General features: G+C 44.9%; 1 protein-coding gene across 1 annotated transcript; it reads right to left on the bottom strand.

The window, feature by feature from the left end:
- Positions 1-3,721: 3,721 nt before the first annotated feature.
- On the bottom strand, positions 3,722-21,365 carry LOC110507076 (zinc finger CCCH domain-containing protein 4). The gene is made up of 14 exons (XM_036964895.2): positions 21,049-21,365; positions 14,281-14,566; positions 14,004-14,111; positions 13,606-13,885; positions 13,325-13,506; positions 13,078-13,162; positions 12,747-12,892; positions 12,484-12,585; positions 12,230-12,341; positions 11,885-11,994; positions 11,301-11,731; positions 10,922-11,211; positions 10,489-10,737; positions 3,722-6,720 (listed from the first exon to the last, which is right to left on the bottom strand). Exons 1-14 carry the CDS (start codon positions 21,126-21,128, stop codon positions 5,045-5,047), a joined length of 4,137 nt encoding a protein of 1,378 aa, XP_036820790.1. The 5' UTR covers positions 21,129-21,365; the 3' UTR covers positions 3,722-5,044.
- Positions 21,366-23,116: the final 1,751 nt, after the last annotated feature.

Genomic DNA, 23,116 nt, shown 5'->3' with positions numbered 1-23,116 from the left:
ACAGCTGATCATCCTAGCAGTGGCAGACCATGTGTAACAACACCTGTACAGGATCGGTACATCCGAACATCACACCTGCGGGACAGGTACAGGATGGCAACAACAACCACCCGAGTTACACCAGGAACACACAATCCATCCATCCGTGCTCAGACTGTCCGCAATAGGCTGAGAGAGGCTGGACTGAGGGCTTGTAGGCCTATTGTAAGGCAGGTCCTCACCAGACATCACCGGCAACAACGTCGCCCATGGGCACAAACACACCGTCGTCGTTGGCCCAGACAGGACTGGCAAAAAGTGCTCTTCACCGACGAGTTGCGGTTTTGTCCTGCCAGGGGTAATGGTGGGATTCGCGCTTATCGTCGAAGGAATGAGCGTTACACCGAGGCCTGTACTCTGGAGCGGGATCGATTTGGAGGTGGAGGGTCCGTCATGGTCTGGGGCAGTGTGTCACAGCATCATCGGACTGAGCTTGTTGTCATTGCAGACAATCTCAACGCTGTGCATTACAGGGAGCACATCCTCCTCCCTCATGTGGTACCCTTCCTGCAGGCTCATCCTGACATGACCCTCCAGCATGACAATGCCACCAGCCATACTGCTCGTTCTGTGAGTGATTTCCTGCAATACAGGAATGTCAGTGTTCTGCCATGGCCAGCGACGAGCCCAATCTCAATACCATTGAGCACGTCTCGGACCTGTTGGATCGGAGGATGAGGGCTAGGTGCCTTGGTGGAAGAGTGGGGTAACATCTCACAGCAAGAACTGGCAAATCTGGTGCAGTCCATGAGGAGGAGATGCACTACAGTACTTAATGCAGCTGGTGGACACACCAGATACTGACTGTTACTTTTGATTTTGACCCCCCCCCCCCCTTTGTTCAGGGACACATTATTCCATTTAGGTTGGTCACATGTCTGTGGAACTTGTTCAGTTTATGTCTGTTGTTGAATCTTGTTATATTCATACAAATACTTACACGTTAAGTTTGCTGAAAATAAACGCAGTTGACAGTGAGAGGACGTTTCTTTTTTTTCGCTGAGTTTAGATTTAAGAGGATTAGTAGTCAGTAGTCTGTTAGTTAAAGTGTTCTTTATTTTCCTTTGTGGCCTATAAGAGGTAGGCCTATTTGCTACTTTTCAGATTCCACCCAAAGAAAATAAAGACATTTTCAAGGTTCCAAAAGCCAACAGCAACAATTTATGACGATTTGGGAGGGGCAACACTCAAAGTAGGCTTGTCTTTAGCTGAGGACTAAATATAAAACCAAAAACAAACACTACTGTAGTAGGATTTCGTATTATTTTTTTGGTGTGTTCATTCCTAGGCTACTGTTGCTGATTTGTTCGTTGCCAGGGGGATCGTGAGGAAGTTCATGAGCAGTTCTGGAATTAGGCCTAAGTAACACTCCCTCTATCCTGAATGCCAAAAACGAAAGGCATTCCTGTCAAAAAAATAGCTGGGTACAGGCCAAGAATTTCCCAATATGGTATGGAATCAGTTGCCTGAATACTCACTACCTCAGCATTCACATACAGTACCAGTCAAAAGTTTAGACACACCTACTCATCAAGGGTTTTTCTTTATTTTGACTAGTTTCTGCATTGTAGAATAACAGTGAAGACATTTAAAACTATGAAATAACACATGGAATCATGTAGTAACCAAAAAAGTGTTAAACAAATAAAAATATATTTGAGATTTTTTAAGTAGCCACCCTTTGCCTTGATGACAGCTTTGCACACGCTTGGCACTCTCTCAACCAGCTTCATGAGGAAGTCACCTGGAATGCATTTCAATTAACAGGTGTGCCTTGTTAAAAGTTAATTTGTGGGATTTCTTTCTTTCTTAATGCGTTTGAGCCAATCAGTTGTGTTGTGACAAGGTAGGGGTGGTATACAGAAGATAGCCCTATTTGGTAAAAGACAAAGTCCATATTATAGAAAGAACAGCTAAAACAAACAAAGAGAAAAGACAGTCCATCATTACTTTAAGACATGAAGGTCAATCAATGCGGTACATTTCAAGAACTTTGAAAGTTCAAAACTCTATGATGAAACTGGCTCTCATGAGGACCGACACAAGAATGGAAGACCCAGTGATAGCTCTGGTGCAGAGGATAAGTTAATTGCACCTCAGATTACAGCCCAAATAAATGCTTTACAGAGTTCAAGTAACAGACCCATCTCAACATCAACTGTTCAGAGTAGACTGTGTGAATCAGGCCTTCATGGTCAAATTGCTGCAAAGAAACCACTACTAAAGGACACCAATAATAAGAAGAGACTTGCTTGGGCCAAGAAACACCAGCAATGGACATTAGATAGGTGTAAATCTGTCCTTTGTTCTGATTAGAGATTAGAGAGTCCAAATTAGAGATTTTTGGTTCCAGCCACCGTGTCTTTGTAAGACGCAGAGTAGGTGAACGAATGATCTCGGTTTGTGTGGTTCCCACCATGAAGCACGGAGGAGGAATGTGATGATGTGGGAGTTCTTTGCTGAATTCAAGGCACACTTAAACAGCATGGCTACCACAGTATTCTGCAGCGATAAGCCATCACATCTGGTTTGCGCATAGTGGGACTATCATTTAGTAAAAATAAAGAAAAACTCTGAGAAAGTGTCCAAACTTTTGACTGGTACTGTACATGTTTTAAGAATAAGTCACTCTTAGTTCTTCAACAACCAACCAACCATGCCTGAAACTCAGTGACACTAAACCATATTAAGCCAACAATAGGTTATGTCATAATTAAGTCTGACTGCAATCATTGAAGTTGTTTGTATTGACGAGGGGAAAGGAGGGTCTTTGTACAAAATAAAGTCATCAGCAATTGGATCGTCTCTAACCAATCAGTGTATCAACCCATCGGTATCTGGACAAATCAGATGGCCACAAATGTGCTCACATTCGGTGAAGCGTCGGGCAGGTTCTCGGATCCAGACTCATTGCAGAGAAGAAGCTCACGTCCCTGGGCGTGGCCTAGCGTTTGGCAAGAGCAAGGAGTCTGGGTAGCCAAGCAAGGTGTCATCAGAGGTTTATGTTAATGTAAGCTCCAGTGTTATTGGCCGTGTTCGAGAGGATCAAAACTGTAATGTATCATAGGTAAATTATGACTGACTGATCTACAAATAATGAGTAGTTATTTATGATGCAAGGTTCTTTGTCGATCAGTTGGCAGTCGCCTGCACAGTCGGCAGCAACGTCGAACTAACCCAATGTGCTCCCATCAGCAGTTCGACATGAAAGACTTGTGGCGAGCATAATCAACAACCTCTGCATCATTCAAGACTGTTGCTTTGTGAGAAGGTGTTGGAAATTCAGTTAGCCATTATTACTGTGTAAGTAAATATCATCTTAAAAAGTACCCAGGGCCTTGCCTTGGCTCCAAGTCAGAGCAGGTCCACCGGAACTACGGCCCAGTGAGTCACAGGTGCTGACCCGCATAGATGGAAATAGAATAGTGGAATAGTGTGAGCCTTCTGGGTAAAACACTAGGATAAATCCTTAGTAGAAATGCACCATTAGTAAAAGAGATCTGTGATGGATGATGATGTGACTTCCTGGAGCCAAGAGACATCAGGATGGAAGGAAATTAATCACAAGGATCATGGTTAAGCAGGAAACACTAGGATGACACTGTGATGACATACTACTACAGAGACGCCTGCCCGCCCTAACGTCTAGGCTGCCCATCAAACTACGAGAAACACTGGTCAGTTACTGGTTGATCACATTTCACCTTTATTAAATACTTAACAACCTCCCCTACAGTGACTGGTTACAAAATGGTACCTCTCATCAAACAGGACATTGTTCAATTTACAAAGCAGTCACTTTTTGCAAAGGGAAAACAAAAAAAGACACTTTTGTAGCAAGGTCACCCCAGACTTTTCATACCCCTACAGATTTGTGAGTTTATTTTATTTGTTTGAAACTTCAACAAAACAAGAATGTCAGTGTCTGTTTCTCCTCTCACGGTTACAGGCTGCATCGCACTTAAATGCAGGCGGGAAGTCTCTCTCACCAAATGATTTGATTTAACTGTCATGTGACATAGGGAGGAGACAGGCAGATATAAGTATAAAAAAAATAAATTAAAATGATCATAACTCACAAATGACAGACGGACACTCATGACCGTTGTGGTTTTCAATGATACAGTTCTGACTCAGTGGCAGAGAGGTGTGAGTGGAACCTCAAGCAGGGGTGTGTGGGGTGGTGGGACCAACATGGCCAACATAGTCATAGGCATCACCCCGACACACAACAAACAAACAGACAGAAGAGGCTAGAGAGAACACAGTGCTGAAAGAACAGAGGGCTCAACAGCCGACAGAGGAGAAAGACTGACAGATAACAGACAGACAAGCACAAAGAAATTACTTCAAATCAAGCAAACAAAAGAGTTGTATTCATATATAATATACTGTACTGTTATAACGCTACAGGCAGAGGGATTGGCAGTAAATATTCTCTATGTGTTATCTTAGCCTGCGATTGAACTAGAAAAGATACAATGATTGACAAGAATTCTTCCCACGGCGACAGTGGAAGTCAGTGACCTGAAAGGGTTGGTGGGATGGGACAGAACGGTTGATAAAGGGAGTGTTTGGAGACTGGAGTTACAAACAAATACAAAGGGAAATTAACAGGACTAGGAGGAGCATAAATGAGGAAGTACAGCCCATTTAAATCTGTGGACGCTTATGTTACTGTTGTCCAACAATTGTTTTCTCTTAAAGCAGGGAGGAACTCTCATAAAGGGAATACATTTATTTATACATCTGTTTGTTTTAAAATAGAGGTCTCTCTTTCCCAGACTCCAACATATCCCTCCCTCCCACACCCCCTCCCTCCCCGGCCCCAAAGTCTGTTATAGAATCTCATTAGCAAACACTGCAGGTGTGACGCCTGGCCAACACGTTCAAACGTTCACCGTCTGTGGCCAGTCTGGCTCCCGCCTCAGTGCGCTCCTTGCTGATGCGCTCAGTGTTCGTGTCTAAAACAATATTTGACCAGCCAGGTGGATAGGTGCAGATATCACTGGCAAAAGGGTGATGCCGTGGGGTCAAAGCCTTTGAAAACCTCCTTCAGAGAAGCATTGTCCTGCTCCGTGGTGGTGGTGGTGTCGCCAGGCTGGGCAGGGCTGTTCCCACCAAAGGGGCTGCCGGAGCCGCTGGGCTTGCTGGCCTGTTTCACCATGGTGAAGAGCGAGGACACAGGCAGGTTGTGGACACCCGCCGGGGCCTGCTCAGCAGCACCAGGGGGACCCTGTCCGGCCGTGGAGGAGCCAGAGGCAGCAGGACCTCCGGGGGGCCCGGTGGACGGCGAGGGTGCAGGCTTGGGCCTGGGCCGGTTATAGCTGTTGTAGCGGTCAGTGGACTGCTCGCTACTCTTCTCTGGCTCCGGCTGGTCCAGGGCAGACTTACGGACAAACAGGGGCTCCTTGGCCTTGGGCTTGGCTGGTGCTGCCTCAATGGGTTTGGGCTCTGTGGGGCCGCTGCTGGGGGTTGTGTTTGTGGTGGCACCAGGGCCCTCAAGTTTACCTGCACTAGGAGTCCGGGGGTCATATAGACTGATCCCACTCAGCACACTGCTGCCACCAACTGCACCCGCTCCCCCTCCACGGCCCACCCCACCTGCAGACAGTAGCCGAGGGTCGTAGGGGGCGATGGTGGGGGAGGAGGAACCGGAGGTGGGTGGAGGGGCTACCGGGGAGACCGTCAGAGGGGGGACAGGGGACTCTGAAGGCTGCTTCAGGGCAGATTTCTGCGGCTGGAGCCGTGGGTCAGCGGGGGCTTTGCGGGCCATTCGAGGATCGACAGGCTTGTCGACAGGGGTGGGCAACAAAGCAGGAGGCGCCGGCAAGAGGGTTGTTGGAGGGACGAGGGGGAGAGGAGGGGATGACTGCGAGGGGCCGGATGAGGCGTTAACAGTCTTGAGGATGCGAGAGAGCAGCTCAAAGTCTGGGAGGGAGGAGGAGGCTGGGGCGGGGGGTTCTAAGGAGGGAGGGGCAATGGGTGGGGTAGGGGGAAGGGCTGCCGTGTGGATCCGCTGCTGGCTGCGTGAGAGGCGGGGGTCCATGGCTGAGACAGGGGGGATGCCTGGGGGGAGGGGGAGGAGGTCCTGTTTAGGGATTGGGATGGGGATGAGGTCCTCAGGGTTCCATGTCACTGTCTTAGCGTACGGGGGCATGTGCAGGAGAATGTCCTTCTTGATGTGGCTGAACTGCTTCAGCTGGGAGCGCGGGTCCCTCAGGGCCATGCCCATCAGGGGGTCCAGGGGGATGGGCACAGGCTTGTCCCTCAAAACCCTCTCCGTCTCCTCCTCTTCTGCAGGGGGAGCCGTGAGGGGCGGGGGCTTGTACACCAGGGGGGCGTCTGGTTTAGGGGTGAGGGTGGCGGTAGCAAGCCGGGCCAGGCGGGGGTCTGCAGGGGTGACGGTGGATGCCGAGGAGGGGTTGGGAGAGTCCAAGGCCTGGGCAGAGTCTGTGGCCCGGGAGAGGCGGGGATCACGAGCCAGCCGGGGGTCCCCCTGGCGGGGGTCCACCGGTCGGATGGGGGGGTGCGCTGGGGAGCCTTTCTGGAGGCGGGGGTCGCTGGGGGGGCCCTCAGGTTTGGGGGGCCCCTGGCTCTGCTGGCGGAGCGTCTTCAAAATGGACGTGACACTGCCGCCTCCATCCTCATCCTCACTGGAGTACCAGTTAGCTGAGTCACCTAGGAGATAAAGCAACAGGAATCAGTGATGACACCCAGTTTAGAAACCACAATCAGATCAGAAACCACATCCACCGAAAACTAGGGGTGTGAACGAATTTGGGACCCTTAAAATTAAGAATGTTTTTCCCCCCACAATTTTGATCACAGTGCATGCAGCTGGCTCGCCTGCTCTTTCTTTTTGCTAATGTCTTCGGTCTGTAGCGTGTAGAATATCCTAGCCTATTCATTGTTGACAGGCCCTGCTTTACTGAGGTTACGAGACATTGCAAGCCAAGAAATTTCGAGACAACATTCCATTGGGAGATACAGCTTTTGATTGCCGGTAGATAGGCCTAGTGTACAGCTCTGACTCTGTCTGCCTGTTGGCTGACCTGCCTATACCGTGCCCCTCCTCTCTCTTTCCGTCCCTGGCTAGCTCGCTATGAAAGATGTGAGTTTGTGTGTTCTCGGCAGTACGGCAACTAATCAGTCTCGTCCTTTCCAAAATATACTGAATCTTAGGAGTCAATTCCTAGTGGAAAATGTTTTCTTTCTACTAAATGTCTTGTTAAGTCACGGTATTTCAACTTTAAAGTACATTTGTAGGAGAGTGGTCTTGCGCGCAGGCAGGCAGCTCAAGATAATTTGATTGACAGTTCCTTTACAGAGAAGTATAATGCCTGTTCACTGGTGCTTCAAAACTATCTCCAGAGAAGGTTTCGTGTTGGCATTTAAAAAGCCGTAACGTACCCTTACAGCCTTATAAGGGTATATGACTGCGGTAGATATGACTTCATTGCCCTTCCCAAGTGGTCATAGGACCATTATTCTGCATTGACATGGAATTTTATTATATTTTTCTTATAGTTTTAATGGAAATCTGAAAAAATTGCTGTTTTAAACATTAAAGCAAAATTGTCCATTTGTCACATCCCTACTGAAAACCACCTACAATCAGGGCCGCGGGGCCAATTTTTTCTGGAGTGGATGGTCGGGGGCCGGAACATAATTACAAATAATTTGTAGACTGCAATTTGACCGCAAGAAGCACAAACAGATATAATATTTGAATAAAGCATCATCATTTCAGACCTTACTTACATTTGTATACAATCATGTGTACAGTATCGCTCTATTACGCGTGGGAATACTTGGGAACAAATTTCCAAAATTACATTTTTTAAAAACAGTCTTTTAAGTCCAACAATAAAAAAAAATATTTTAAAAAACAGAAAACTTGGCCAAATAAAAACAAACGTGGGCCAAAATCAGCCCGCGGGTCGTCAGTTGGAGAACCCTGACTTAAATCAATGTCAGTGCCCAAGATAATTAGTAAAGTATCTCACACAACAACAGCTCCACCTAGCGAGGGTGTAGAGGCCAATTGGAGTCCCTAATCTGATCGATGGGAGTATATTACAACCACAGCCCAGAGGATGTTGACTCTGCTGAGGGCTTCCAGTGAGGGTCAACGGTGTTATACAGACATTTTCTGCCTCCCCGTGATACATATACACTACCAGTCAAAATTTTTGGGTCACTTAGACATTTCCTTGTTTTGTTTTTTTTAAGAAAAGCATATTTTTTTTGCCCATTAACTTAAAATTTATCAGAAATACAGTGTAGACATTGTTAATGTTGTAAATGAATATTGTAGCTGGAAACGGCTGATTTTTAATGGATTATCTTCATAGGCGTACAGAGGCCCATTATCAACAACCATCACTCCTGTGTTCCAATGGCAAGTTGTGTTAGCTAATCCATGTTTATAATTTTAAAAGGCTAATTGATCATTAGAAAACCCTTTTGCAATTATGTTAGCACAGCTGAAAACTGTTGTTCTAATAAAAGAAGCAATAAAACTGGTCTTCTTTAGACTAGTTGAGTATCTGGAATAACAGCATTTGTGGGTTCAATTACAGGCTCAAAATGTCTCAAAAACAATAACTTTCTTCTGAAACTCGTCAGTCTATTCTTGTTCTGAGAAATGAAGGCTATTTCATGCGAGAAATAACCAAGAAACTGAAGATCTCGTACAACGCTGTGTACTACTCCCTTCACAGAACAGCACAAACTGGCTCTAAACAGAATAGAAAGACGAGTGGGAGGCCCCGGTGCACAACTGAGCAAAAGGACAAGTACATTAATGTCTAGTTTGAGAAACAGACGCCTCACAAGTCCTCAACTGTCAGCTTTATTAAATATTAACTGCAATACACCAATCTCAACGTCAACAGTGAAGAGGCAACTCCGGTTGCTGGCCTTCTAGGCAGAGTTCCTCTGTCCAGTGTCTGTGTTCTTTTGCCCATCTTAATAATTTATTTTTATTGGCCAGTCTGAGATATAGCTTTTTCTTTGCAACTCTGTCTAGAAGGCCAGCATCCCGGAGTCGCCTCTTCACTGTTGACATTGAGACTGGTGTTTTGCCTGTAATCGAACCCACAAATGCTGATGCTCCAGATACTCAACTAGTCCAAAGAAGGCCAGTTTTATTGCTTCTTTAAATCAGAATGACAGTTTTCAGCTATGCTAACATAATTGCAAAAGGGTTTTCTAATTATCAATTAGCCTTTTAAAATGATAAACTTGGATTAGCTAACACAATGTGCCATTGGAACACAGGAGTGATGTTTGCTGATAATGGGCCTCTGTACGCCTATGTAGATATTCCATTAAAAAAATCAGCCGTTTCCAGCTACAATAGTCATTTACAACATTAACAACGTCTACACTGTATTTCTGATCAATTTGATGTTATTTTAAATCAACAAGAAATGTGCTTTTCTTTCAAAAACAAGGACATTTTTACGTGACCCAAAACATTTGAACGGTAGTGTACATTTGTGACCAAACAAAAGGAGACAGGAACACTGTAAACTTTCCACTGACTTACGCAAGCACTTTTCGGGGCTAAAACCGTACAACTTATGAATCATACGATTAGCTTTAGTTGTGTCCTAAATGGCACCCTATTCCCTTTATAGTGAACTACTTTTGACCAGGGCCCAAGCCAGGGTTTACACAGCATATGCACTCGACTCAAACTTTTTTATGCGCTCTATGTAGCCTATACGGGTGAGTGCGACCTCTAGTCAGTATTTATATTGTGTCTGTATCAATATTGCATAGTTCTGCAGTGTTTGCACTGCCAATACACTGTTTATACTGTGTCAGTGGGAATTGTTTGTTTTGTCTATGGAGAATTGAGATGGTGCCTGCAGTAATTTCCCATGGTGGTGCATGCCAGGTTTACCAGGCCCAGGAGAAGTGCTTATGTTATTGCCTGTGCTGGCTTGCCGTTATATTAGTGTCTAAGCAAAATAGACATCAATACCGTGTCGACGGCTCGAGGGCCACATCGGAATTTCAACATTTATCGAGGGGAAGGGCAGTTATTTGAAAACGTATAGGTCCATTATAATTTCAACAGACTGTACATTCTATCTAGTTTTAGACATTCAAGAGTGGCCTGGGTGGCTTAGACTGGTGGAGCACTTCAGCAACTCTCCTCCATCTTTCCTATCTCTATATCCTATCCAATAACCCTTTTTCTTTCTTTTTTTGAGTGGCCTGGAGTGTTTTTCAACCCCCTAGAGTCAAAGCCTGGGGGGGTTCTACTAAGCTAACGTATGGAATTGTTTTAAGATGATCATACCAAGGATCATTTAGATATTTGATTTAGAATTTTAGGACCCCTTTAGGTATAAAAAAAATATATTAAAAAATGTTTTAATGAAACATTGAACGTATGTTGCCCCTGGTCTACAGTGTGTGTGAAGAGCGTACCGTCCACATCCCTCTCTCCTCCCCCCTTGGCTAGTCTGGCCCTCTCCTCGTCCTCCTGCTGTTTCTGCTGGATTCTCAGGAACAGCATGCGCTGGGCCGGCGGCAGGAAGTCGGGCATGCCCATCCCCGCCTGCTGACTGGCTGAGCCTCCGTTAGCAGGGACGTCCGGGCCTCCCATGGAGCTCTGGTTTCCTCCCGATCCTCTTCCTTCTTTCTCGTCCATCCCTCCAAAGCCCTGGAAGTCATCACCTGGAAGGTACAGGAGGAGGTTGAAAACTACAACACTCAGACACATTACAGCACAGGTTTAGATTCCATCTGAAATTATATTGGATGGGCCAACATTAGTATATTGGATGGGCCAACATTAGTCTGATGCGAACAGTGACTGTATGCTTCGTTCATTATGTGGTACGCTGTCAGCTCAGTTTACCTTCCTCCTCCACCCCGTCCATATTCATGTCTTGCTGCTGGTTGAAGAAGCTGTCAAAGAAGTTACTCCCTGGAGGAGGTCCGGGTGGCATCATGGGCCCCCCTTCTGAGCCAAAGCCTGGCATCATGGGGGGTCCTCCGGGGCCCATGGGCGGGGGAGGACCCATTGACATGTCTGGGGGCATCATGCCAGGTGGAGGAAACCGAGGCGGAGGCCCACCAGGCCCACTGGGGAGCCCTTGGGAGCCAGTTGCGCCAGCTTGGCCTGTGGCAGTTCCTGGGGTCTGACCTCTGTAGAGAGAAGAATTATTGATGTTCCCAGTACATACTCAAACTATAAAACCCACATAAATAGGTTTGGATGGATGTGAAAAGCTCACCTGTGATTAGCTAGTTTCTGAGCTAGCTGTCCCGTGGGCTGCACCTTGATCTCAAACAGTGAGGGGATCTTCTTCCCACCATTGCCGGAACAGGGGGGTGGGGGGCCCATGGATGGTGGTGGGGGACCATTGGGGTTGGGAGGGCCTTGGTAGGGGCCACTTTCTGGGTAGGGGGGAGGGGGGCCAGGACAGGGACCGGGCCCTTGGGTAGGCCCTGGGCCGGGGAGGCCGTTGGGGGACATGGGGCCCTGTGGTGGTCCAGGAGGTCCAAAGTCCCCAGAGCCAGAGTTGTCAGGCGGCCCTTGTCTGGGCGGTGTCGGGAGCAGGCCCACCCCTGGAGGAGGCTTGGGAAGGGGGTTGATCCCCTGCTTCTTTAGCTCCTCCACCTCCTTCTCATCCTCAGCTCCAGCCTCGGCATCCTCCGCAAGCATCTAGGAACACAAGAGATGAGAAGGTGGTCAAAAGGGGTTAACAGACTAACACAGACAGAGCAAGAAACTCCAGAAATGAGAAGAGAGTGAGTGAAAGTGTGAGAGCGTTAAAGAAACAGAGGTGGTGTCTAAATCCACTTGAGGAAGGCTCACCTTGTTTAGCAGGTCTTGGGTGTCGTCGGTAAGAGGCTCGTGGGAGAACATGCATTCGTCTCCATTCACACAGCTCCCGGTGGTGTGAAACAGCTTGCAGGGGAAATCACGTGCCGGCGAGTTAAAGAACTATGGATCGCCTGGATGGACTGAACTCACTCAAAGACTGTTTCATGGCCATATAGGCCCGATATTCAAAATGCGTCTCAGGGCTAGCACTTGTATAGGCTATATTAAACATGATAACTAGTATGGCCGTTCTAGTTATGCTAGCTGTAAACACATACTGAAGGGAATATATGAAATGTCCTATCTGATACAAAGTGGACTGCAGGTAAAGGATATCATGCATGTAGGGGCAGTTTTCAGCCCGCGCGCAGAAGCCGGTGATGTAGAACTTGCAGAGTTCTTTCTTCTTGGGCAGCTCAATATCGTGGCTGAAGTTGCAGTGTTCCCCCTAGAAAGTTGGCAAAGAGATAAAACGATCAAAATCTTAAAAAGCAGTTGACGGTAACATTTTAGAAGAATGATTTGACATTCTATTGAGAATGCCTGGCAAGAACATGATCTCCGCTCAAATTCCATGATTTCCTTCTTACCCAAGTACAGCGGCCCTCCATGTAGTACTTGCAGATAGCTTTCCCTTTCTTGTCTTGGTGCTTGTCCCCCTGGTGCTTGTTGTGCTGGCCTCCTCCTCCATCCTGCACCACAACACAAACAAACAAACAGGTTCTATTTGGCCTTGCGGTGAGGTCTTCCAACGATTACAAGTTTTAAAGTGTTATCAGAAATCCAACTTGTACAGGTTGAGTATTCATTCAGAGGAGCGAGCAGGTCTGTAAGGTGTTGGTTTTATTCTCACCCCCATGTCCCCCATGTCTCCATTGTTGTCCTCTTCGTGACCCTGGTCTCCACCCCCTCGGCCCCTCCCTCGGTTCCGCCCTCGGCCTCCACGGTTCATACCACGCCCTTGTTTCCCACGGCCCCTTCCCCGCCCACCTTTGCCACCTGGTAGGAGCAGGGAGAGAGACACTTCATCAGTGGGCTACAATGGAACAAGACAGGCAACCATTTTGGATCGGGTGCAAAGCACGTTTACTTAGGAAGGACATCAGAACAGCTAACCTAGTATGTATATTACAGTAGCATGACTAAGTATTGTTTAGTATGAATAATTCTGACAGCCAACTCACCCCTTCCACGGTCTTTGGACTTCCTGTACTGAGAGTATTCATCATAGTCATCCTCACCCATGTGGTCATAGTCATCATCTCCATACTAGAACACAACATCAATTGGATGAGGAACAATTCAGAAACAAGAATATACTTTCCTGAGATTTTCAGCACTTTGCTGCTTTAGCAGCACACCAGTATGTTTGATAGATCATTTCACATTGTCTGTGCATCTGGGGCCAGAGGATGACTGTCTTTGACTCACCTCCATCTCATCTCCTCCTCCTCCCCCTCCTCCTCCGTACATCATCCCTTCTCCGTCCTCGTTGTCTCCACCCATCTTGCCCCCTCGCCCCCGACCCCTGCTCCCTCCTCTTCCTCTACCTCCACGCCCTCCTCCTCTCATGCCTCCTCGACCTCGCTGGTTCTTCATACGACCTTTACCTCCTGTGGAGAAAGAAAACGAAACACTGTCAGCACCTTGTGTCAGCATATGAAAGGCACGCGAGGACCTGCAAGCAAACTAGTAACGGTTGTTCAATTCACCTCTGACCCCATTTTTGCTACCTCTGCCCCCGCGACTGTTGCCCCTTCCACCTCCATCGCCACTGCCTCCCTCTTTGGCCTTGCGGTACTGGTTGAGCTCCTTGGTGAAGTCATCGTAGTCTTCATCGCCCATCTCCTCGTCCTCCTCTCCCTCGTAGTTCTCCTCTTCATAATCACCGTAGCCCCCATAGCCTTGCTTGTCCATCTTTACGTAGCTGCCCTTCTTAGGCATGGGTCCACCGTGGCCGGCGGACGGGGCTGGTGGGTAACCTCCAAGGGACTGGGAATCAATCAATCATTGTTAGACCACTGTGATTACATGGTAGTAAACAGATTAGCAACTCCACAGCAAGTGTCTTCAATCGTGTGATTTAGAGCGCCGCCATGGGGTAACTTACAGAAGGGGTGTACGTAGGGCTATAGTCCCGATACTTCCTCTTCTCACCTGGGCTGTAGTCAGAGTCATCGCTAAAGTCTGAGTGGTCATCACTGGAGGAGGCATGGCGCTGTAACACCACACACACAACAAGGAAGGAGAGATAGGTTGAGTGAAAAAGTACTTAGAAACATCTTTAGACTACAGTAAGAAAGCAATAACCTCCCTGATCTGAAGGGTCTGTATCGGACGATGACAGCCAGAACAGAGCTGGATGTGAGCCACACACACACTCTTACTTTGTGCTTGGATTTGCGTCTCTTCTTGGCTCTCCTCTTCTCCTTCTCCCGCTCCCTCTCTTTTCTCCTCTTCCTCTTGTGGCGGCGGGCCTTCTCGTCGTCCTTCTCATCGCCGCTGGCGTGGCGCTCTTTGCTGCGGTGAGTTTTCTCTGGGGGGGCCGCCTCTGCTGCTGCTGTTCCTTCACCTTCATCTTCTCCTCCTCCTCCGGCACTGGGCTCCTCTGCCACCTCCACCTCTCCACCATCATCCTCCAGCTCCCCCTCTTCCAACTCACCATCCTCACGACTGTGACAAACAGAGGACAGATAGATAGGACATCAAAATGCTGTTCAAGCCAGGTCTCATCCGTGTAGTTCATGTTTGGACTCCCAGTATGTGACAGGTAGAGGGTTCCTGGGTGGTGAGCATTCCATTCCTAGACACCCGCACAAGACTATAGCAATAAGGGATCAAAGCTTTTTGTCTGGGGGAAAAGTACAGTGGAATAAAATGGCATTAACAACCGTGACTGCTAGTTTGGGAATTTGGATAATTCATTTTTCATGATAGAGGTAACATTGCGAGCCTCAGGAACCTGTTTTACACATTTTATATTTATAACTTGTATAGCCCGAGCGAGTCACTTCCCTCATGTTCTAACTCGAGTAACTCAATTTGTAGGTTTCAGACGCTAATTATTGCGTTTCCTTGTGTGTTTCTGTACGTTTGTCTTGACAGTGGAGATAACACGGTTATCCGCAGGGCCAATCAGCTGTTGTTATCCTATGACAATGTCTGAGAGCTGCGTTTGTCTGAACTCGTCAAACAGTCACACCACCGTTCACCCACAAACCATGACACACCGTAGGCTGCTCTGCTGTAACACTCTGATGAGTTAAGAGCGTTGTGGTTGGGTGACTGGGTTGGCTGTTATTGCGGGTGACATGAAGGACCTAGTGTCTGCTGAGAGTCAAGAGGGCCAGATCATGAAGGACCTAGTGTCTGCTGAGAGTCAAGAGGGCCAGATCATGTTTTTATTAGATTGACCACATCGGCATAGGCCTACTGACTGTATGCTGGAGATAGGACTGCTAGGGTGTAAAGTTTGTGTTATTTCTGTGTCAAAACAGGCTGAGTTATTGTGAGGCGTGTCAGGGATAAGGTGGGTGTGCTCTGTGGTAAACAAATTATATGGCAGTTAATATATGGGACAGCAATCAATAACAGCAAGTTTCTCTGTGAACAGCATTTCAATATAGGTATGACATTTCCATGTGAGTGTAGTGTGTACACTGAGCTTCACTGTTTTGTCTCTATGGTCTGGGAAAAGTTGAGAGTGATGCAACTATTGTGATGTAACAGGTTGGGGGAGGGCGATTTAGTAGGTCCCAACTTGCTGGACTGGACATGGGCAATCCGTTGGCTTTCATTACGCAGGGTGGATTCAACATCAACATACAACACTATGTCAAGGACATTTCGAAATCGAGTTAGTCATTCCTGTGCAGGGAGACAGAAGTGTTTACATCGAAATAATCTTAAACAGTCTGCTATTTATCAGTGAAGACAGAGTCAATTTCATCTCTCAACAGTCCTCAACAGCATGCAATATGCTTGCATAGGAGATTACAAATATTTAACCAACAACCAATACAAATCTCAAACGTTACACAGAAAACCACAACAGTCAAAACTATATTACAACGGAATAGCTAGGCCTAAATGTAACTAGAGAACACAGACAACAAGAAACAGATACTTTTCCCCCTTGCCAGCTTTCAAGGTGTAGTTTCACAGAGACACCATTGCATGATTTACTGAAATACACTGCCGTGACAATAAGGCAGGCGTGGCGGTGATAAGTAGGATATGACCACCATGTCCATTTGAAGCCTCACTTTAGCCATCAAGTCCAGCCTACAGAGTTAACAGATATTTGCTGACACTGATCAGAGCAGGCTTGAGTAACAGCCTTGCTTTCAGTGTCTGGTATAGCCTAATTTCAAAATGGTCCAGGTTAGGCCTTTATTTTATTATTCAAATACAGACTGGAATAGAATTGACTTTTGGCCAAAGTACACAGAAATGGTTTGGGTAGTAAAACAATGAGTTAGATGTAGGCTATAGAATAGACTATACTCGTGATCATACAGACCCAATCTGTGCACATAGGCCTATAGTCCAATTGAAACAAATAAAATGTAAACTGATCTCTCTTTATACTCACACCACACGGTCCACACCAAATCATCAACGTACTAACTTCCTATCTAGGACATGACTTTCCTCCTGGGCCAGAGGGTTGCTGGGTCTTACTAGTCTCCCGCTCCTCCTTACGTTTAGTTATCCTAAGTTTACTCTCAGCCAGAGAGGGACCACATATAGACCTAGTCACTCTTAAATAAACCAAATTAATCTAAACATTTTTTTTCTCCTTCATTGTCAATGGCATGGTTTTACAACCTGGCCTAAAACAATGGAGTCCACATAATTTAACTCAGCACAGCCTACCCTTAAATCAAGATCTGCCATGGCAGTCACACAAACACTCACGTCCCTCAAGAGGCGCAGGGAGGCCATTCTTGATGAGCGCAGAGCTTTGCATTGCTGGGGGTTCTATAGACTGACATGGGCACACACATAACAAAGGCTCTACTGACACAGCTCTGACTCTTGGCCCCTTTCCCTAGTGGGGTGCCAGGTACAAGTATTGAGGATTCTGTGGAAAAAGGTTTATCATGAAAACACTTTATCATGATTTTGCTCAGTTCAGATGCCAGCCAAGCCAACGTATACTTCTGCAGAGGTGTGCCACTCCCATTGGCTGGGAGAATGCCTAACCATTTGCCTGTGCAAAGAGATGTTAGGGTCTGGCCAAACCCGATCTTGTCTTGTACTAAATTAAAACTTACTCTTACAACTAGAGGTCGACCAATTAATCGGAATGGACGATTAATTAGGGCCGATTTCAAGTTTTCATAACAATCGGAAATCGGTCATTTTGGACGCCAATTATTTTCCCCACCTTAATTTAATCTTTATTTAACTAGGCAAGTCAGTTAAGAACACATTCTTATTTTCAATGACGGCCTAGGAACGGTGGGTTAACTGCCTTATTCAGGGGCAGAACGACAGATTTTTACCTTGTCAGCTCAGGGATTCAATCTTGCAACCTTACGGTTAACTAGTCCAACGCTCTAACCACCTGCCTCACGAGGAGCCCGCCTGTTACACGAATGCAGTAAGAAGCCAAGGTAAGTTGCTAGCTAGCATTAAACTTAATCAATCATAATCACTAGTAATAACTACACATGGTTGATGATATTACTAGTTTATCTAGCGTGTCCTGCGTTGCATATAATCGATGCAGTACGCATTCGCGAAAAAGGACTGTCATTGCTCCAACGTGTACCTAACCATAAACACCAATGCCTTTCTTAAAATCAATACACAGAAGTATATATTTTTAAACCTGCATATTTAGCTAAAAGAATTCCAGGTTAGCAGGCAATATTAACCAAGTGAAATTGTGTCACTCCTCTTGCATTCATTGCACGCAGAGTCAGTGTATATGCAACAGTTTGGACCGCCTGGCTCATTGTGAACTAATTTGCCAGAATTGTATGTAATTATGACATAACATTGAAGGTTGTGTAATGTAACAGGAATATTTAGACTGATGGATGCCACCCGTTAGATAAAATACGGAACGGTTCCGTATTTCACTGAAAGAATAAACGTCTGTTTTCGAGATGATAGTTTCCGGATTTAACCATATTAATGACCTACGGCTCGCATTTCTGTGTGTTATTATGTTATAATTAAGTTTATGATTTGATAGAGCAGTCTGACTGAGCGATGGTAGGCACCAGCAGGCTCATAAGCATTCATTCAAACAGCATTTTTGTGCGTTTTAACAGCAGTTCTGCTGTTTATGACTTCAAGCCAATCAACTCCCGAGATTAGGCTGGTGTAACGATGTGATGTGAAATGGCTAGCTAGTTAGCAGTGTGCGCGCTAATAGCATTTCAAACGTCACTCGCTCTGAGACTTGGAGTAGTTGTTCCCCTTGCTCTGCATGGGTAACGCTGCTTCGAGGGTGGCTGTTGTCGTTGTGTTCCTGGTTCGAGCCCAGGTAGGGGCGAGGAGAGGTACGGAAGCTATACTGTTACACTGGCAATACTAAAGTGCCAATAAGAACATCCAATAGTCAAAAGGTATATGAAATACAAATGGTATAGAGAGAAATAGTCCTATAATTCCTATAATAACAACAACCTAAAACTTGTTACCTGGGAATATTGAAGACTCCTGTTAAAAAGAACCACAAGCTTTCAGATGTCCTCATGTTCTGAGCAAGGAACTGAAACGTTAGCTTTCTTACATGGCGCATATTGCACTTTTACTTTCTTCTCCAACACTTTGTTTTTGCATTATTTAAACCAAATTGAACATGTTTCATTATTTATTTGAGGCTAAATTGATTTTATTGATGTATTATATTAAGTTAAAATAAGTGTTCATTCAGTATTGTTGTAATTATCATTATTACAAATATTTATTTTTTTAAATAGTCTGATTAATCGGTATCGGCTTTTTAAAATATATATATATATTTTTAACCGGTATCGGTGTTGAAAAATCATAATCGGTCGACCTCTACTTATGTAGTAGCCTATTATAGTAGTAGCCTACATTATGTAGTAGCCTATTTCAAACTGAGATTACAAGAGTTTTGGTTTATTAACATTACAGTAATAAAGGGTGTATATGAAAATGATAGTCATGCTGGTTCGATTTCCTGACAAATGCGTGGAACAGCAAATGCAAAGCACCTGTCAACAGCCTCCTCTGGGTTTTATAGCCTACATCACAACGATTTTGCAAACAGACGAGTCAGGAAATGATAGCACTCACTACTGCCAATTAGATAATTAGATAAGGCTCTATCTAGTCTACTCTATGCCAAGGAACTATTAAAAGAAAAGTTACACTTGGATCCAAATATATAGCCTAATACAAATAAATAATCCACAATCTAAGGATAGGCTTGGATAATCACACGTCAAACAAGGCAACCTTTACTGTTGCTATAAAGTTGTGTGCGTGCACTGGACACACCCTATGTGGTTCCAAGTGCATAAATTGAGTTAATACTGAAAGTACCAGGTACAATCACTAATGTATACTCACGTTTTCACTTACAAATACATTTTACAACACTATTCATGCATCATCACAACAGGATTACATCTTAATTAAAAAAATTCCCTAGTTATCAATTAAACTACAAACAATGGGCCTTTATCAAAATTATGGGAAGTACTTACTGTGAGAGGTTTTCTTCACATTCTGCACTCAAAAGCATAGTGGTCTCCCCACTTTATTATTAGGGTTTGTGGAATGTTATAACTTGGGTTGTTGGGGGGGAATGAATGTTGCAGACAGGGCAATCAGGTAACTAAATAGGGAACATTTGTGTTTTACTTCACTTTTTAGACATCTGAAATGCTTTGCAAACTTTCAACACAGTTCTGGGATTTGGTGGGTGTTTGGAATAACAATCTAAAGTAAAATAGCAGTCTGTCCTGAGAAGAGAGAAGGGGGAAACTTTATAGGGGCACGAAATTAGGCGATTTTCCTGAACGTGCATGGAAGAAAATCCATTCATGTACAGATTTAGTAATTACTTTTTGTATGGGTGGCACAAACACATTCCATGTGGAGATTAGAACGATAAAATAATTGTGCGATCACTTTGGTTACATTGTTGCTGACTAGTTCGTATGATCAACTGCACGCCTTGGAATTGTATCAATTTCTTAATTGTTAGTGATTAAATGTTCTATCAATAGCTAGCTAGTTGGCTTAGTTAACGTTAACCTGTGGACCAATAGTTAGCTAATAGAAGCAATTCATTTTATTCGCCGATTCAAGAGGGCTCGGTCTACTGGGTGACAAATGTTTTCAACACAACTAGCCAGTTGCTACAAAGGCAGGCACAATGGCGGCCTTTGGTTTTACTAGCTAGTCTGGCAAGCTAGCTATCAAAAAAGAAACTGCGTAGTTAGCTAGCGTAACTCGTTAGCCACGTCGTTACTTAGCTGGAGTGCCAATAAAGGAAATGCATACTATTTCCAACGACTGTCTAATGAAATCAATTACAATCAAGTCGTTCATCTGACCTGAAATACCTAGAATGGAATGATTAATTAGGAAACGGATTTAATTCGCCCTATTGGCTTGGTGGATAGTTTGCAAACTGCCTTTTCTTTCACGAAGGGAAGCCAGCTAGCCAACTAGCTAGCGAGTTGGAACCTTAGCTAGGCCTTTCTTTGCCATGTAATTTTGCAAAGCTTTTGTGTTCAAAAACGTTTGGACATCTAGATAATTGGACATATATTCAGAAATTAATTAATTTTAGCTAGTTAATGGTGGACAATTAGCAAGCAAAATAATATCCTCTTTTTTTCTTCATTCGGTCTTTACTTTGATGGGGATGCAACTTTGCTGGATCAGTTATTTGAACTGATGGTCATTTCTTCATAAAATAACTTCTTGAAATACTTATTCAAACTGAACAGATCCCATGATCATTTTTGACCTTCCAGTTTGCGCTGAGCAACGTTTCAAGATGGCGTTCGTTACCTCTGTACTTGTTCCCCAGAAAAAGGCGACTTTAATCCCTTTGAAAGAAAAAAATGAAAAAGAACCCCGTGCTTTTTATGCCTAAAAAGCACAGGACAAATAAATAGTTTGATAGAAATATGATTGTAGAATTACTCGACCTTTCGTCAGTGAGAAGACTGTGTTCGTGGTTGGTTGTTGTTGGGGAGTTTGGATGGACAGTCATGCTTTCCACAGCCATTTCCTCTAGCTACATTTAGGTGCAAAAAAAATTACAACTCTACTGGCTTATGCGTCACTTAACTTGGATCTACAGTACTTGTTAATGGTTTTAGGAAGAGTTTCAGTTCATAGTAGTCAATTCCCCACTAACAGTTGTTAGAGAAATAGGTAGAAATTGTGTCCTGAGGTTCTCCGTCCTACAGTTGCGCTGTAAAATGAAACTCATCCACTTAAAATGGCTGTCTCCTCCAAAGAGAAGGGGCGGGATATTCCGAACGTGACGACATAAACCTTACGTTCTCATACGTTTGTCACGGAAATACCCGAACGTTCTTCGTTCAGCGGTTGTCAAAGAGCACTCTTTGGCATAGGTCTATGCATATCTGCAGCCAAGGGGTCTGGATTTTAGGGCACATTGAGGTATTCTTCTGCTTGTCCAGTAATTTGAACAAGTTCACCTTTCTCTTAGATAGTTGGCCCTCAGTTCCCTCTCCATGACATGACTATTGGCGGTAGCTGTGGACGGCAACGTGTGTCCCCTAGTCTGTGAGCATGTCCTGTACTAATTATAATTCACGATTAAAGCCACAGTCAAATTTCAACTTATCAGTAACCTTTAATTCATTGATTGGTTCAACTGTTTTGCCATATCACAATAAAATAAAAACCAAGGACCAGGTATAGGCTCCATTGTTCATGTTTTTGTTGCCATGGGAAACTTTGTAAATAAATGTAATAGCTTCATGTTTTAATAGTAATTTCCTTTCACAGAATGTCTGAGCACTGCATGTGAAAATGTAATAAATACATTTCTTCCACTGATACATTTTTGTTGGTATGCCCATGCTATGATGGTATCAGTGGAGGCTCCTCAGAGGAGGAAGGGGAGGACCATCCTCAGTGAATTTTATAAAAATATATATTTTTAAACATTTAAAATGTTATCCTTTTTAGATAAAACTATACTAAATATAATCACGTCACCAAATAATTTATTAAAACAACACTATTTTGCAAAGAAAGTTTACAGTAACCTCAACAGCACTCTGTAGGGTAGCGCCATGGTGTAGCCCGAGGACAGCTAGTTTCCGTCCTCCTCTGGGTACATTGACTTCCATTCAAAACCTAGGAGGCTCATGGTTCTAGCAATGCACTGCATAAAATGTGGTGAGTAGTTGACTCAATGAGAGAGAATGACAGTAGTTGAACACATTTCTTCCAAAATGAAGGAGAAGCGAGAGAGAGTCATTTTTTTCACTTACTTAGCTAGCAAATGCAGCAAGTTAGTTTAGCCTACTGAAACACCCTGCTCAAACAGAGGGATGCTATGTTAGCTAGCTGGCTATGACTTTCCAACACAACACTGGAACTCTTCCAAGTCAAGGTAAGCTTTTGGTTTTACAAATGTATTGCCACCGGGGCCTGCCTGTGTAACTACTTGCTGACTACACTGTAGCGTTACTGCATGAGTGTAGCGGGTTTACTAACGCATTAGTTCTATTAGCTATGCTGACTATGACGTTACTTTAGCTAATATGGTGGCAACGATGTAGGGTTCGGCTTGGAAAGGCTTTTTCACCTGGTCAAAGGTGTGTTGTGCATTGAAGTACATAAGCGAAGGGAAGAGGTGAGAGGAGGAGAGCGCATGGATGCGAGGAGGAATACAACGTGGCTGCTATGAAAGTGAACTGTGTTTACGCATGCTCAGCGGTGTATTCATTCCCCCGATTCTGCTGAAACTTTTCTTAAATGGAACAAAATGGGTATAAGCATACCTGAATTTGTCTAATAGAAACTCTTGTTTGCAACTGTTAGACTAATGATTACACCCTATATCAGCTATATGCAGGCAAGAGTGTGCAGGGCGGTATTGAATGTCATTGTCTGTCACTGTCTTTCACCTCAAATTTGTCTCTCGACCTGTGTGCATCTACGTTGTAAACTGTCATTCATAGGCTAGGTTGTAGCAACCGCATGATGGGTATAGGGAAAATCATGTATTAGACT

This window comes from Oncorhynchus mykiss, chromosome 27 (assembly GCF_057628025.1).
Source record: "Oncorhynchus mykiss isolate SJ-2025 chromosome 27, ASM5762802v1, whole genome shotgun sequence".
Taxonomy (NCBI): Eukaryota; Metazoa; Chordata; class Actinopteri; order Salmoniformes; family Salmonidae; genus Oncorhynchus; species Oncorhynchus mykiss.
This window is presented reverse-complemented; position numbering and strand designations above follow the sequence as displayed.